At 40.2% G+C, this 15,933-nt stretch overlaps 1 protein-coding gene across 5 annotated transcripts in view; it reads left to right on the forward strand.

Moving 5' to 3' along the window:
• Positions 1–14,849, forward strand: part of LOC135194968 (calcium-transporting ATPase type 2C member 1-like) — a 128,104-nt gene extending 113,255 nt beyond the window's left edge. For all 5 annotated transcript variants that reach the window (XM_064221208.1, XM_064221210.1, XM_064221207.1 and 2 more), the window contains one exon: positions 8,935–14,849. In XM_064221208.1, the coding sequence (XP_064077278.1) occupies positions 8,935–9,340 (406 nt within the window). In that variant the 3' untranslated portion in view covers positions 9,341–14,849. The remainder of the gene's footprint in view (positions 1–8,934) is intronic.
• The last annotated feature ends 1,084 nt before the right edge of the window (positions 14,850–15,933 follow it).

The raw sequence follows: 15,933 nt of genomic DNA on the forward strand, positions 1-15,933 counted from the left end.
GGATTTACTGGCACAGTCTACTAAGAGACCTAAAGCTCCTGTGGAGACTGTTCCTTCGGTTTCTCCTCTGCCCAAGCGCCTTTTCGAGGGAGAAAACCCAAGCGCTTCTTTCGGCCGAAATCGAATTTGCGACCTCAGTCTAAGGCCTCGGCCAAGGTTAACAAACCTTCCAAATGAAAGCTCGGTTCTTCATGCACCAGTGGGAGCCAGGCTGGCTCTGTTTGGGAGGAATGGGAAAACAGAGGAGCAGAAGCCTGGGTAGTGCAAGTACTCAAGTTCGGCTATCGTATTCCTCGTTTCACCTCCCTCGCTCTACCTGTGCCAATTCCATTCCAGGCATACTCTCCGGGCTCAGACAAATTTCTGGCGCTAGCCGCAGAAGTGGAGCGCTTGTTCTCAAAGAAGCGATAGAACAGATGAAGGGGATTTTCCTCCAGGCTACAATCTCCTTTTTGTAGTTCCCAAGTCATCAGGGGGCTGGAGGCCGGTTTTGGATGTGAGCGCCCATGAACTTGCATGTCCAGAAAACAAAATTTCATATGGAGACCACTCGGTCGGTTCTGGAGTCCATCAGACAGGGGGATTGGATGGTCTCTCTGGACATGCAAGACGCTTATTTTCACATTCCGATACATCGCGAATCTCGAAGTACCTGAGGTTCATGTTCGAAGGCAAGGTGTTTCAGTTTCGGGCGCTTTGCTTCGGACTAGCGACCGCTCCTCAAGTTGTTTTCACCAGGGTTCTATCCCCGATAGGAAGCTGGCTACACATATTAGGAGTAATGATCTCCCTCTATCTGGACGATTGGCTTCTCCGGTCGGAATCAGAGAGGTCGGTGCATGAAGGACCTTGGAACAACTCTGGATCTTGCCAGAAAGTTAGGAATTCTGGTCAACAAACAGAAGTCCCAGTTGGTTCCCATCTCAGAGCATCCTTTATTTGGGGATGATTCTGAATGCTCAAGTTTTCGGGCTTTTCTGTCCCGAAGAGGGTTCAAGGCTGTCTGGAGACAGTTCAGGAGTTCTTGGGACAAAAAGGTAAGTTCTGCCAATCAGTGGATGAGGCTCCCTGGGCAAATTGACGTCAGTGGAGAAAATTTGTGACGTGGGAAGACTGCACATGAGACCTCTGCAGTTTTTCCTGAGAGCCTCTTGGTGCAGGAAGACACAACCAGACTCGATTACCTTTCCTGTCACAGATCAAATAAAAGAGGACCTAAGGTGGTGGCTCTCTCGAGCAAGGTTGGAAGAAGGGTTAGATTTACGACCCATCCTCCCGAACCTACAGTTCTTTTCCGACGCATCGGACACAGGTTGGGGAGCCTACTGGGAAATCAACGGACTTCAGGAGCTTGGTCGGAGAAGGAGAAGAAGTTCCACATAAATGTAAAGGAACTGTTAGCAATTTTCTTAGGGCTCAGACAGTTTCGGAGCTTAGTAGAGGCCGAGTAGTGGCAGTGCATTCCGACAACTCCACGGCTCTCTAGTACGTGCGGCAAACAGGGGGGACTTCAGTCTTTCTCTCTGTACGAAGTAGCCAAGGATCTCCTCCTGTGGTCAAACGAAGCGAAGGTTCAGCTAGTCCCGAGATTTGTTCCGGAAAGATGAACGTCCTGGGCGACGAGTTAAGTCGTCAACAGCAGTGTTTTACCTCTGGAGTGGACTTTGGACAACAAGATTTGTCAGAAACTTTGGCGCCTTTGGGGACGACCGTCAATAGACCTGTTCGCGACATCGAGGAACAACGTCTTCCTCTCTTTTGTTCTCCAGTCCCAGATCCTCTAGCTTGGTCGGTGGACGCAATGCTGTTGATTGGTCGGGTCTGGAAGCTTATGCATTCCCTCCGTTCGGTCTAATAAGAGAGGTGCTGAACAAGTTCATGTCGCACAGCAATGTAACGCTAACGTTAATCGCTCCCTTTTGGCCCAGGAAAGAGTGGTTCCCGGACCTTCTCCAGTTGTTAGTAGACTTCCCCAGACTTCTTCCTCCAGAGAAGTGGCTTCTCAAACAACCTCACTTCAAGAGGTTCCACCAAAACTTGTCCGCTCTAGCTCTGACAGGGTTCAGACTGTCCGAAGCTTGTCAGAGCGAAAGGATTTTCAAGAAGAGCTGCAGAAGCTATCGCTCGTTGTAGGAGAGAGTCTTCTAACAAACTCTATCAAGGGAAGTGGAGAATCTTCAGAGAGTGGTGTAGAAGTGCTAAAGTCTCTACTTCTGCGACCTCTTTAACAGAAATAGCAGATTTTCTTCTATTTCTTAGGAACTCTAAGAAACTGGCTCCTTCGACGATCAGAGGATATAGAGCCATGCTCTCTTCGGTTTTTCGACATCGAGGTTTGGATATTTCCTCCAATTCAGATCTGTCGGACCTCATTAGGTCTTTCGAAACCACTAGCTCCCGCAAGATACAGTGGCTTGGAACTTAGATGTGGTGCTTAAGTTCCTCATGGGGCCACCGTTTGAGCCTTTGAAGTCGGCTTCACTCAGGAACTTGACTAAGAAGGCACTCTTTCTTATTGCACTAGCTTCTGCTAAGCGTGTCAGCGAATTGCACGCTATAGACAAAAGAGTCGGTTTCTCTCAAGGCAATGCTGTATTTTCGGTATCTTTGACCTTTCTAGCCAAAAAATGAGAATCTTCTAATCCTTGGCCGAGGAGTTTTGTGGTAAGGAACTTATCTGATTTGGTTGGACATGAGGAGGAAGAAAGGCTCTTATGTCCAGTCAGGGCTATTAAGCAGTATCTGTTTGCCACTAAGGGTATCAGAGGACAATCTTCTAAGCTCTGGACCTCGGTTCAAATCCTCTCGTCCTCTTTCTAAGAATGCTATATCGTTCTTTATTAGAGAGCTTATCAGGGAAAGCTCACTCGCAGTCCGAGAACGACAATCTTTCCGTTCTGAGAGTTAAAGCTCACGAGGTTAGCAGTGGCAACTTCTTTAGCATTCAGAAAGAATTTACTCTTTAGCTTCGATTCTTCAGAGCACGTTCTGGAGATCGAATTCGGTTTTTGCGAGTCATTATCTCAAAGAGATAGAAACGGTTTTCGAGAATTGTAAAACGTTAGGTCCGGTGGCGGTTTCTGGCATGGTGTTGGGAGAAACGGCACAGGGGTCGTCACCTCTATGCTAACTTTTCACCTTGAATAGGTTGTCGAGTTCAAGGGAAGCTGGGGGTACTGAGTACCTGGGATACTCACCAGTCTGTTAGGTCAGATTTTACAATGGTTGGGTATATATGTTTTTAAATCTGGTGTTGGTGACAAATGTTTTGTATGATTGAATTTCTGGTCTTAGACCCAGGGCAAGGGCAATCTTTGTTGTTACTATCCTCCGTCAGTCAGCCTTGACTCGCTTGAACTACGGAAGGATTCCACTCCTGTAGAGGCTAACTTTGGTCAAATTCCAATTCCTCTACAATAGTAAGAAGAGCACCGACCAGAGGCAGTAACAGTCTGCTGTAGCTCTCTTACAAGGTAAGGTACAACAGACACCTTGAGTGTTTACTGGTATTGCAATAAATGTAACCATTTAAAAATACTAGTGTCCACTGAATCCCACCTTCCCATAAATGTGTAATCAGCTCTATAATTGTTCGGTAAGACACTACAATAAAAATGAAATTTTCATTATTAAAATGAAGTTTTATTGTATACTTACCGCAATTATGATTATACCCACCCTCCTCCCCTTAGGTGGGAGGACGGGCAGAAAGAATTGGATTCACCTGGGCAGTTGTACCTGGTTCTCCCGCGAGTGGAGGGAGATGACGTCATCACCACCAGTGTTGGCTGACGCCGACGCGCTAAATTTGAATTTAGTATCCTGCCGCTCGTGGAAATCACGGCTCTATAATTGTTCGGTAAGTATACAATAAAACTTCATTTTAATAATGAAAATTTCATATTTACAAGGTGACGAGATACAAAGAGAAGTGTACTTGAAGCCACCAAGGGAAGATGGTTGGAGGGGATTATGGAAGTTGAAGAAAACAGTCTATGGGCTCAAGGATGCAGCAAAAGCATGGTATGTAAAGTGGTGAAAGTAGTGAAGGAGCTTCAAGGTGAGAGAATAGACTAGAACCTAATATATTCTTTTGGAAAAAGAACAATAAATTGGAAGGCATTTGTGTACACACGTAGATGATTTTTGCACTAAAGCAGGAGTTTCAGGGGAATGGTATTAAGAAATTATGTAGAGGGTAAAGAGTTGGAGGACGAAGGAAATTAAGAGGGGAATACTAGGTTAGGAAACAGTCGGAGGGGAGGGAGGAAAGAGATAAGTGTGATTATATATTGTATAATTGTTGGGATGGGTATAGATAAGTGTGATTATATATTGTATAATTGTTATGGGTATTTTATGCATTGTTGAAATATGGTGGGTGTCCTATATATAGACAACAGTGGTAGATTCTAGAAGGTGTCTGTTGATGTATTTAAGTTGTGTTGTGACGTCATAGGCTGTGACGTCATAGACAAGATGGCGGCGGCGTCGGCAGGATGTAAACAATAGCACGGGGCAGTAGAAAGCACGTGTTGGTGGTGTGTGGTTGGTAGGGGAGAGCTCTCTGTCTGGTAGGAGTTGTTTTTTGGGTCGTAAGTCTTGTGGTGCTGGTGTTTTAAGGTGATTTCTGGAGTGTACTGGAGTTGGAGAAAGCGTACAGGTGGGTAGATTATTCATTTTTACAGAGAAAGAAAGGAGTTAGGCTAGGCCAAAATTCAAACTTTTGTACGACCGCCAACCGAAGAAGGTTAAGCCCTTTCGTGGGGCTCCTCCCTCGAGAGCAGCTCCTCGAGGGGAGAGGGCTTGCAAGAGGAAGAGCTTCTTTCAAACCAAAGCCATCCAAGTGAGACGCATGTTCCTTCAGACACCAGTCGGAGCCAGACTGAAGTTCTTTGCGGGAGCATGGAGAGAGAGAGACACGGGACCCTTGGTCCTCAAGATCGTGGAGCAGGGGTACAAGATCCCCTTTTTAGATCTTCCTCCTCTTTCTACGACTCCCAGAGACCTTTCTCCATCCTATCAGGGAGAAAAGAAACAAGTTTTATTCAATCTTCTACAACAAATGATCGAAAAAAGAGTGGTGGAACAAGTCGCGGACCTGGGGTCTCCAGGCTTTTACAACAGGATTTTCCTAGTACCAAAGCAGTCGTCAGGTTGGCGTCCAGTCCTAGATGTAAGCAGGCTCAATCTTTTCGTGGAAAAGACCAAATTCACGATGGAGACGCCTCATTCTGTTCTGGGAGCCTTGAGACCGGGCGACTGGATGGTGTCCTTAGACCTGCAGGACGCGTACTTCCACATCCCGATCCACCCTCTTTCAAGAAATTACCTAAGATTCGTCTTGGGCAAAAAAGTGTGGCAGTTCAGAGCTCTTTGTTTCGGCCTGACCACGGCTCCAATGGTGTTCACCGTAGTCATGAAAAATGTGGCGAGGTGGCTACACACTTCAGGGATAAGAGTTTCCCTTTACCTCGACGACTGGCTTATCAGAGCTTCGTCGAGAGAGAAGTGTCTGAAGGACTTGCAGTTCACAGTTAGCCCTAGCGAAGTCCCTGGGGACTTCTTGTCACCTCGAAAAGTCGCATCTGACCCCGACACAGTCCATCGTGTATCTGGGGATTCAGATGGATTCAGTGGCTTTTCGAGCGTTTCCGTCCCAGGAATGTCAGCGGCTAGGATTAGAGAAGATCTCGGCCTTCTTAGGGAGAGAAACTTGCTCGGCGAGGGAATGGATAAGTCTGCTGGGCACCATTTCATCGCTAGAAAGGTTTGTTTCCCTGGGAAGACTGCACCTCAGGCCTCTCCAGTTTTTCCTTGCGGACGAATGGAAGGTCAAGGACGATCTCAATGCGATCTTGAGAATATCGCATCCAATAAAGAGCCATCTAAGATGGTGGTTCGACCCACAGAAACTACAGGAGGGCTTGTCCCTAAGTCTTCTGAGCTCCGACCTAGTGTTCTTCTCAGACGCTTCCATCGCGGGCTGGGGAGCAACACTAGGAGGGGAGGAAGTGTCAGGCTCCTGGAGAGGGGAACAGGTAGCCTGGCACATAAATGTCAAAGAGCTAGCAGCAATCTTTCTGTCTCTGCAGTTCTTCGAAGGGAGTTTGACGAACAAGATCGTTCAAGTAAACTCCGACAATACCACAGCACTCGCTTATTTGAAGAATCAGGGAGGAACACACTCCAGGACTTTGTTTCACCTGGCGAAGGAGATTCTGCTGTGGGCGAAAAGAAGAAAGGTTACGATCCTGACGAGGTTCATTGCAGGAGTGCAAAACGTCAGGGCCGACCTTCTCAGTCGTCGGGAACAAATCCTACCGACGGAATGGACCTTAAACAAAGACGTGTGTCGAGACCTTTGGAGGTTGTGGGGACGTCCTCTGGTCGACTTATTCGCGACGTCGAGGACCAAGAGGCTTCCTATGTATTGTTTCCCGGTCCTAGATACAGAAGCAATCGCTGTGGACGCGTTGCTATGGAATTGGACGGGCCTAGATCTGTACGCCTTCCTGCCATTCAAGATCATAAGGGAAGTCATGAGGAAGTTTGCGGCTTCAGAAGGGACGAGGTTGACCCTTATCGCCCCGATGTGGCCAGCGAGAGAATGGTTCACAGAGGTCATGTCTTTCCTTGTAGACTTTCCAAGGACGTTGCCCTGGAGGAAAGATCTACTCAAACAGCCTCACTTCGAAAGGTATCACCAAAACCTCTCCGCTCTGGGTCTGACTGCGTTCAGACTATCGAAAAGTTGGCCAGAGCGAGTGGTTTTTCGAAAGCAGCTGCGAGAGCAATCGCAAATGCAAGACGTGCATCTACAAGAGCTGTATACCAATCGAAGTGGGCTTCCTTCAGGGCATGGTGTAAAAAGGAGGGAGTTTCCTCTTCACGACTGATTTTCTCTGAACCAAGATAGCCGATTTTCTGCTCTTTCTCAGGAATGTGCAGATTCAGAAATTAGCAATCCCTACCATCAAGGGATATAAAAGCATGTTGTCAGCGGTTTTTAGGCACAGAGGCCTGGACCTTTCTGACAACAAAGACATTCATGATCTCTTAAAATCTTTTGAGACTTCGAAGATTCCCCAAACGAGACCGCCTTCATGGAATCTTGACGTGGTTCTTAGGTTCTTAATGTCGAGTCCTTTTGAACCTCTTCAAGCAGCATCTCTTCGAAACTTGACAAGGAAGGCTCTTTTCCTAACTTCTCTGGCGACGGCTAAGAGAGTTAGTGAAATACAAGCTTTTAGTAATCTAGTGGGATTCAAAGGAGACAACGTTGTCTGCTCTTTGAGCCCAACTTTCTTGGCAAAGAATGAAAATCCTTCTAACCCTTGGCCGAAAAGCTTCGAGATCAAGGGTATGTCAAGTCTGGTGGGCCAAGAACCAGAGAGAGCCCTGTGCCCTGTCAGGGCTCTCAAGTTCTATGTGCAATAAGAACAAAAGAGGTAAGAGGTCCCTCAGGTAATCTCTGGTGCTCTGTGAAGAGACCAGAGTTACCTTTATCTAGGAATGCGGTTGCTTTCTTTCTGAGGGACGTCATTAAAGAGGCTCGTTCATCTTGCCAGAAGACTGATTTGAGCCTCTTACGAGTGAAAGCTCACGAAGTTAGAGCTGTCGCTACCTCTCTTGCCTTCCAAAAGAATATGTCAATCAAGGACATTCTTGATGGCACCTTTTGGAGGAGCAACTCTGTCTTCGCCTCACATTACCTAAGGGATGTGAGAACGATTTATGACGACTGTAATTCTCTTGGGCCATACGTTTCTGCAGACACAGTCTTGGGGGCTGGAGGTAGCTCTTTCCCTATCCCTTAGTTAGGTTTAGGTTAGTTTTTATTGTTGTGTTTTTAGGTTGTGGTGAGTCTTGTGTGAAGATCTCCCATCCCTTAGTTTAGTTTTTCAAGGGGTCTTTGGATAGTTGGTCAGGTGGTGGTCAGTTGCTTCGTTGCCCTCATATGTATGGCTCGATGGTCTTGTCACGTTGAGGTCACGTCCCCGTTGACAGATCATCCAGAGCGCACCAGCACTACAGGTCTTCACCTGGCTGGCAACTCTGATTAAGCAAAAGCAGGCTTAAGTGACAGTAATCACAGAGTCTACTTTGCCAACAGGTGAGGAACCAAGATATACATCATCTACTTAATTTAAGTTTCCTATAAATCCTATTCTGTCTCTTCCCACCATCCGAAGGTGGGATTCAGCTATATATATATCTGTCAGGTAAGTGGCATGAACAAAATGTTATTGTTATAATACAATTAAGTTTGTTCATACTTACCTGGCAGATATATATAATTAAAGTGCCCACCCTCCTCCCCTCAGGAGACAGGGGCATTAATAAAATATGAATAGAAAATGGGAATGGTTCCTGATATCCGCCTCCCAGCGGCGGGAATGGGTACTACCACCTGGCCGCCCACTGCGTGTGCCGCGAGTTTTGAAATTCTGTCGGACTTCAGAAAATACAGCTATATATATATCTGCAGGTAAGTATGAACAAACTTAATTGTATTATAACATAACATTTTTAGCACTTAATTTTTTTTCCATGTGTTACCACAGTTATGTAGGGGTCATCTATGAAAAGGTTATAGGCAACTATGCAACTATCAATAATTTACAAAGAAAAAAATTTCTTGATTGCTCTGAATTTTTAACTAGATGCCTCATAAAGATTTTTTTAGGTGAAGTGTGGTACTATAATTAGTCTTTATATTTATTGTCAACTAACATTTTCAAGTTAAACGTAACCGTCAAGTTTTTACCAAAACACGGAAATTCAATACTACAGTATATGTAAATAGCCGAGGAATTTCAGTTATTGGTTATAAATGTTTTGTAACGTACAATTGAAGCTGTAGTATAATGAGAAATAAAATGAATTCAGCATCTGACATGAAGTTTTATACATTTTGTCTCCTTTCCACAGATCTGAAATGAGTGATGGGGTTGTAACAGCTCGAGATACAACCATGACTTTTGCATGTTTTGTGATGTATGACATGTTTAATGCCATGTCATGCCGTTCAGATTCAAAATCTGTGTTGGAGATTGGTCTGACAACCAACTGGTACCTATTTGTAGCTCTCACAGCCACCATTGGTTGCTTGATGTGTGTTGTGTATTTGCCATTCCTTCAATGGGTGTTTCAAACGGAAGCATTACACATAGCAGACTGGCTTTACTTAGTTTGCTTAACGTCAACTGTACTTCTCGTTTCTGAAGTTCGAAAGTTCATTGATCGGCGGCATGAGTATTCAAAAGGAATTATGGCAGCTAAGGGCTTCTGGTTATCTAAGAAAACTACAAAGCCATCATGGATGGATGCTGTGTAATGTTGTGATAATTATTTTCTTCTGTAATTCTGCAAGTTTAGTATAATTGTTGCCGAGTAAGTCAGATTTTAATGTTTCATGCTAATTTTTATGTTTAATACTTGTTTAGACTGTATTCAGTTTGGATTTTATTCCTTTATGTAAAAATATATTATAAAAGAAAGTTGAAAATTTCAGTTTTTGGAATCCTTGCTGGATGCAGCCAAAACAAGTTTTTTTTTTTTTCTTTTAGTGCCCGTAATTTTCACTGTAGCTGAAGAGTGACTGTGAATAGAAAACAAGTAACCCATTATTTCAAGACATTTAAAGATGCCATTGTCAGTGGCTTAGCAGATAGCACATTCAGTGTTTTAGAGTACTACTACTATATTCTTGTCTTCAGGCCCCGTTTGCTCTCTGCATGTTGGGCTTTGCACATTCTCAAAGTCTGTTCATAACCTGCACTGTTAATAATATTAGAGATAGTAGTTAATGATGTCATTTCATATTGCATCAAGTTAGTTCCCAGTAATAGTTGTTGTAGAAACACTAAATGATATTACTTAACAATTTATGGAAACCCATTGCATATCAAGATATACACGGAAAAAAAAAACCTGGCTCTTTCCAACTTCAAAAAGCCATTTTTATTAGTTGACATAGTATTACTAGAGAAAGGTTACACGCTGGAGTTTTGTATTCACTAGTGTTAGAAAAAATGGAAGGAGAGACGGTACGTATAGCTATTTTTACACCCGTTGTCTATTAACACCATTTTAGGGAGGAATTTTGAGTAAGAGAAATATATATTTATATTGCCACATTGATGTTCAGATGAGGTTCTTTCGGATAAGTATTACTGTATTGTATAGAGATATTTACTTTAAACATACACAGGAAGATTAATAGCCTTACTTCTGAGAACTAGCTTTTAAACCCTAAAAACATACTCTTCATAGAATAATCCCTAAAAGATAATTGTACATTGGGTAAATAATGAACAGGGTAACAGTGTACCATTAAAATCTAGGATTTCAGGCTATTTTTAATTTTGTGTTAAGTTCCAGTAACCTCACTTATACAAAAGGAATTTGTTTAAAATATGTACTTTCTGTAAAAAGAGATTAAAATTACATTTATAAGTTTTAAGGCACCAAGTTGTGTCCATGTAAGAATCTCTTGTTTTTTATTTTAGTGCTTACTCTGTTAGCACAGTATTGGTTTTTAATAATAACTTTTATTATTTTTTAAATGGTTAGTTTTAGTCAAACCTAAATTGTCCTTTTGCTGCTTGTAAATAAAAAATGTAATTTATAGCAGAATCTTTGTTACAGAACACCAAATCTTGGTTAAATAAAAATAAAAATTTTATTTAAATATTTTGCATTAAAATACATAGTTAGTTTTCGATGTTTATAAAAAACAAATTTTTTCACATAAAACCTAGGTATAATTAGTTTTTGGTATATTGCAGTAGCTTATTCACAATCTCAATTATTTTATCGTAAACAAGTCTTCATGGGAGGTATAATGCAGGTTTCCTTTTCAGTAGCTACAATACTCCAAAATGTTTCACAGTAGCTATAATTCTCCAAAATGTTTCAAGTAAGTATCTCTCTGTGATATAAGGAATTAAGTCTTCATCACCACTAAAATAAGATATCTAACTACAACCTTTCATTGTTTGCCTTTCCTAGTTTGATTATTATCCTTGAAACGCTGAAATAATGGAAATTCCTTTTCCTAAGAGTGCATCATTTCTTTGTACTTAGTCTAAGGCAACAGTGAAAGGCTTGGAGTGGCATTGGGAAGATGTTACCAATTATAAACTATGGTATTTTTGTTTGCAAGACCCTGCTGGAATGCTCAGAATTTCTCAACAAAATTCTCTTGAGAATATGGTTGTATGTGGACCAGAATGCCCCACCTCTTTGCATTTGCAAATTGTCAACTGGCAGAATACTGGGTATTGGTGCTTCTTGTTGCCTTTTAGAAATGTTCTTTGACACTTAATTTGTATTTCATGGTGTTGCTCTGTGTAAAGGTTTTGTTTCACATAGTTACTTAAAATTTGAGACTGAAAAAGTTCCTCTTTAGAACTTCAAAGTTTTGGATGTGAATTTATTGAGTCGGTGAATTAATTGTTTTATGTGTATATAAAAGGATGTTTCTCTCATATTTATTACCTCATTTAATTTTACAGTACACATGATTTTTTTAAAGGTAGTTCTTTTTTCATATGCTGTAGCACATTTACAGATATTTGCTGTTCATCTACACTATGTTCAGTATCATAGCAGTCTTGTCTTTCTCTTAACAATGGATTCCAAATTTTAAGGTCCTTGAGATGGAATACCTTGAGTTGATGAATAGGATGTATCCTATCTTGCTTTTGCATGGCTAGAAGCAAAATTACAATAATTGGCAGATACTTAATAAAGCACAATGTTAATTAATAACAAAATTAAATGCTAAGGAAACAGAAATTTATTTGTAAAAGTGTATTTCTACCAGCAACAAAAGTTTGCTGTAAATTAGTGCATTGACCAATACGATTTTAAACCACTGGTGAAGAATTTCTTTCAAAATGCACATTGTTAACTTTAACTACTGACATGTTATGTACTAATTGCTAATACCCAGTGAAGATGTGGATAGTGCTGAAGTGATATTGAGATAAGGTATATGAAAACAAGAAACTACATATAAAGGAATATTCTTTGAACTATGCACGAGGTAAGCTGATATTTATTTTAATCTTCTCTGTTCGTGTGCCATTTCACTATTTGCCATTTTACCATTTAAGTTTTTAAAGGTATTTTTATATGATGATTTATATTTCCCCTCCAGTTGGCAGGCCAGCTTTCAATTTTGATTGAAAATCCCCTTTGGAAAAATTGGTTTACCTTTTTAATTCCCCATTTCTTGTTGGTAATTTCTCAGAGCAAATAACACAGTATTAAGATTATGCAAAATTTAAGATCATAACTGTTATATATTTAACTTACAATATGCGTACACTAATAAAAGAGTTCACTATGTAATAAGCGTTGTAATGACTGGAGATTCAAGTAGTAACTAGTATACCTAGTTCACATTACATGAAATGGAAAATATTTCACAAGGTTGTGTGTGTTCTTACAATTAATACTTGTTTTATTAAACTTGGCATATGGCTTCTGTTAAAATAACAACTTTTACCTGTGAAACAATTTTAAAGTTTTCACTTTTAGCTTAGAATGTAGTGGACCAATGCAGTGAATACTACCTACATTCCTTTGTGTATTGCATAAACCTAAAACTGTGTCCAGTTAAAACTTGCTAATGGTATAGCACTTTTGGATGAGAAATGTAACCATAGCTGATCATTTCAACCAATTTGTAAAAGGTATAAATGTTAATGTTTTAGTTTGTGGAAAGCACAGTATTTACATTGTTTACAAAATTTCACTCAGAACAAGTGCCCAGCAATGTCAAGCAAAAACCACACAAAGTGAATACATTGTTGCAAGTCCACTGTAGTTTTATGAGGTTCAGTGAAGAATAAGTGAACCTTCACTGGTCATGAGTAAGTAAAGCAATGAGGTTAACATGTTTTTCCTACTATGCCAGTGATTCAGTTTGGGTGTTAGCAACTTTAAAGATTTTGAAGTGTACAAATTCATAATGAAGGTGGAGGAAAAGTTTCATAGCAAGGATGATTGAAGCTTTTCAGCAGTCACTCAACAAGGGTGAAACATAAGTAATACTGTAGGAAGTTACTGCCTTTCTAAGTGGTTTTAAAAAGAAAATCTCTGGAGATATATATTATTAAAAAGCTTCAATTTTTGATAGCAGTGAAAGCAAAAGAGTTCTCATGTTACAAGCATTATGAATGAGAAAACCCCTTTTGAAATAAAAATATTGTCTTCTTTGGTAAGATACTTTAGGGCTTTCTATGCAGTGATACCTGTTTTATGTATTTAAATTATTTTTATTTCAGTGTACCATATACACATCAGTTTCAAAAGGTTTTCAGGGGAGAAATGTCATGTTGACCAAGTTTGGCTTGAAAAATGGGGAATTATTTTGAAAGGCTCTTGGAAAACCCAACAATATCATACAGTAATATCACAAACACGTTCATTAAATACGTATTAAGGAACCATTGTAATGTTTATACAAATGATGATATATTGTTTTTATATTTTCTAATCTTTTGTTTTGTTAATAAAATTTCATATTTTTATTAACCAGATAATCACCTACACATAAATACTGCTTCTCATGAGTTTATATAAATTGTAGGGTGTCATGAGTTGAAGTTTAACCATGACACACAAATTACCATATATCTTGAAATAATGCACTGTACATAGCTGTTCATGTGTGTCATACATACCTGTGATTATGCTTGTTTTAACTAAGTACAGATTATATGTTGATTTTAACAAATGTATATAATTTTACAAAACATTTTAGCCTCCACAGTGAAATTTATTTTTCTTATTTTTAGGACACCATTGAATATGAAAGATGTAGAATTCTGACTGACAGCTTCTCAGATAGTATATTGTTCATAGCAGTATAAATTGAGATTGTGTTGAGCAAAAGAACTGTTTTTGAAGAACATCTTTGTTAAGTAGGTTCATCTATTGGGATTTGGGCTGATTTTTCAAAACTTAAGTTACCTCAAGAAACCCACCCATTAGAAACATAATAGTTTGTCAGAAGTTGGACTTAAGAGAGAAAGTAAAGTAGTAAAGTACTTACTTCTATTTTTATAAATTGAACTTTGTTGTTCATGAGCCTTTCATCTATATACAAAGTCTTTTTTTGCCTTTTTTCAAAGATTTACTGGAATGCAAGTATTATGAACCCTTTTAACACACTAATTTCAAACCTGATGTATTTATTTATGATGTGCAATGCTGTTGCACATTGCTGAAGCCTTATTGTTTTTACTCTTTTTGTTTATTTTGTCAATGTTCACTCCTCTTAGCTTGCACATTTTCTCTTATTCTCTCTTCTTGATTTTTTACTTTACTACACACAAACAGGAATTATCCTTAATCTTCATTAGTGGTTGTATTTATGTATAAATAACAGGTATAATGAAAGTATTGCTTAGTTGTATTGGCATGTGAGGATTAAACTAAGTCTGCAAGAAAGAATGGACGAGTTAGATGCATTTTTGGTGATATTGTTGTCATATAGTGTATAGTGTATCATACTTTTCATTAATTATTAAACATCAGAGCATAGAGGTAAAACACACCAAGTGGTTAGTGATATAATTTGTTCAGCATTTCTGACACAGCTTGTAACAAAATTGATGTAATATTCAATCTTTTAAGCTTCTTTACATGATAAACTTGTATGGAAAGTAGTTGTCTAGAATAATGCTAAGCACCTTGAACTGGACAGTACCAACTCATTGCACTGCATATCCAAATGGCTTTGTAATACAGTATGACTGACACGTTATGTCTGAAGGATCCATTTTATAGATGTTTCTATGATATTTTTTGAAATAAAGGAATACCCGTTACTACTTCTGTTTCTTTACAACCCAACCACAGAAAAATAAGTGAGAAAAAGCAGTTTCTGAAATAAACTTTTAATACCGTTAATGTTTGCATCAGGTGTTCTCTTTATGGGTGAGTGGCTTTTGAAGAAAGTGCCCACACTACCGTAAAATATAAACACACAGCAACAACTGTGGGTGGAGAACAAACCTGTAGCCAATACTGGATAATTGTATCAATTACTGGGTTAGAACACAATGGACAAACTATGAAAACACTGAGTGCCTGCACAATCACATGAAGGCAGATCACCATGATCACATGTATGCAGATTGCCAAGATACCCAGGGGTATTGTCCAACAACAACCTGTTCTGCATGGGTCATTTGTCTGCACCTGCATGATTCTGGGACTGAGCACATGCTAAGTGGAACGGTAACTCCTATTCTTCTCTGGTTCCTTCAGCTGAAGTACAAACAGAGGAGGAGTCCAGGGGAGTTTTTATGCCTTGGAAGGAACAGGAAGACATTGGTTCACAAGTATACCTAGTGACCCCAGTGTCAACCCTACTTATGGCAGATGTCCCATCCACAGGTGAGAAAACACCCTGGCAAACCCTTGGAAGTCTCACAGGACCCTTTGTGCAGAGGCTTCTGAGGTCTCTTCTTCCTCACAATGAGAAGGAAAAAAAGAACTTTCATTTTTTAACCTAGCTCTTTCCATGGGTCTCACTCAGTTCCTTGACTACAGCAGAGGACATGGACAAGGAGGGAAGCAGCCAGTGCCTGATACCCAACGATCACATAAGAACAATAGACTGGGCACAGCCATTTAACAAGCATTACGGGAGATAAAGGCATCACCACCTTGGTGTAGGATAGAAATACCTAGTCAGCCTCAGAGTAGTAGAAATTTTTAATGTGCAGTTATTAAATATTCTGTAATAACCTACACTAAGGAATAAAATAACATTTTGAAACTTGACATATGTGAAAAACATAAGTTATGAATTTGGCAATGTTCTTTGTTAATATTTTAATGTTTATGGGAGTGGGTCTCCTGATCAAGTTTTTTTTTCCAGTGCATTGTGGGTAAGGATCCCTAGCA

The sequence above is a fragment of the Macrobrachium nipponense genome, chromosome 15, assembly GCF_015104395.2.
Source record: "Macrobrachium nipponense isolate FS-2020 chromosome 15, ASM1510439v2, whole genome shotgun sequence".
In the NCBI taxonomy this organism is placed as follows: Eukaryota; Metazoa; Arthropoda; class Malacostraca; order Decapoda; family Palaemonidae; genus Macrobrachium; species Macrobrachium nipponense.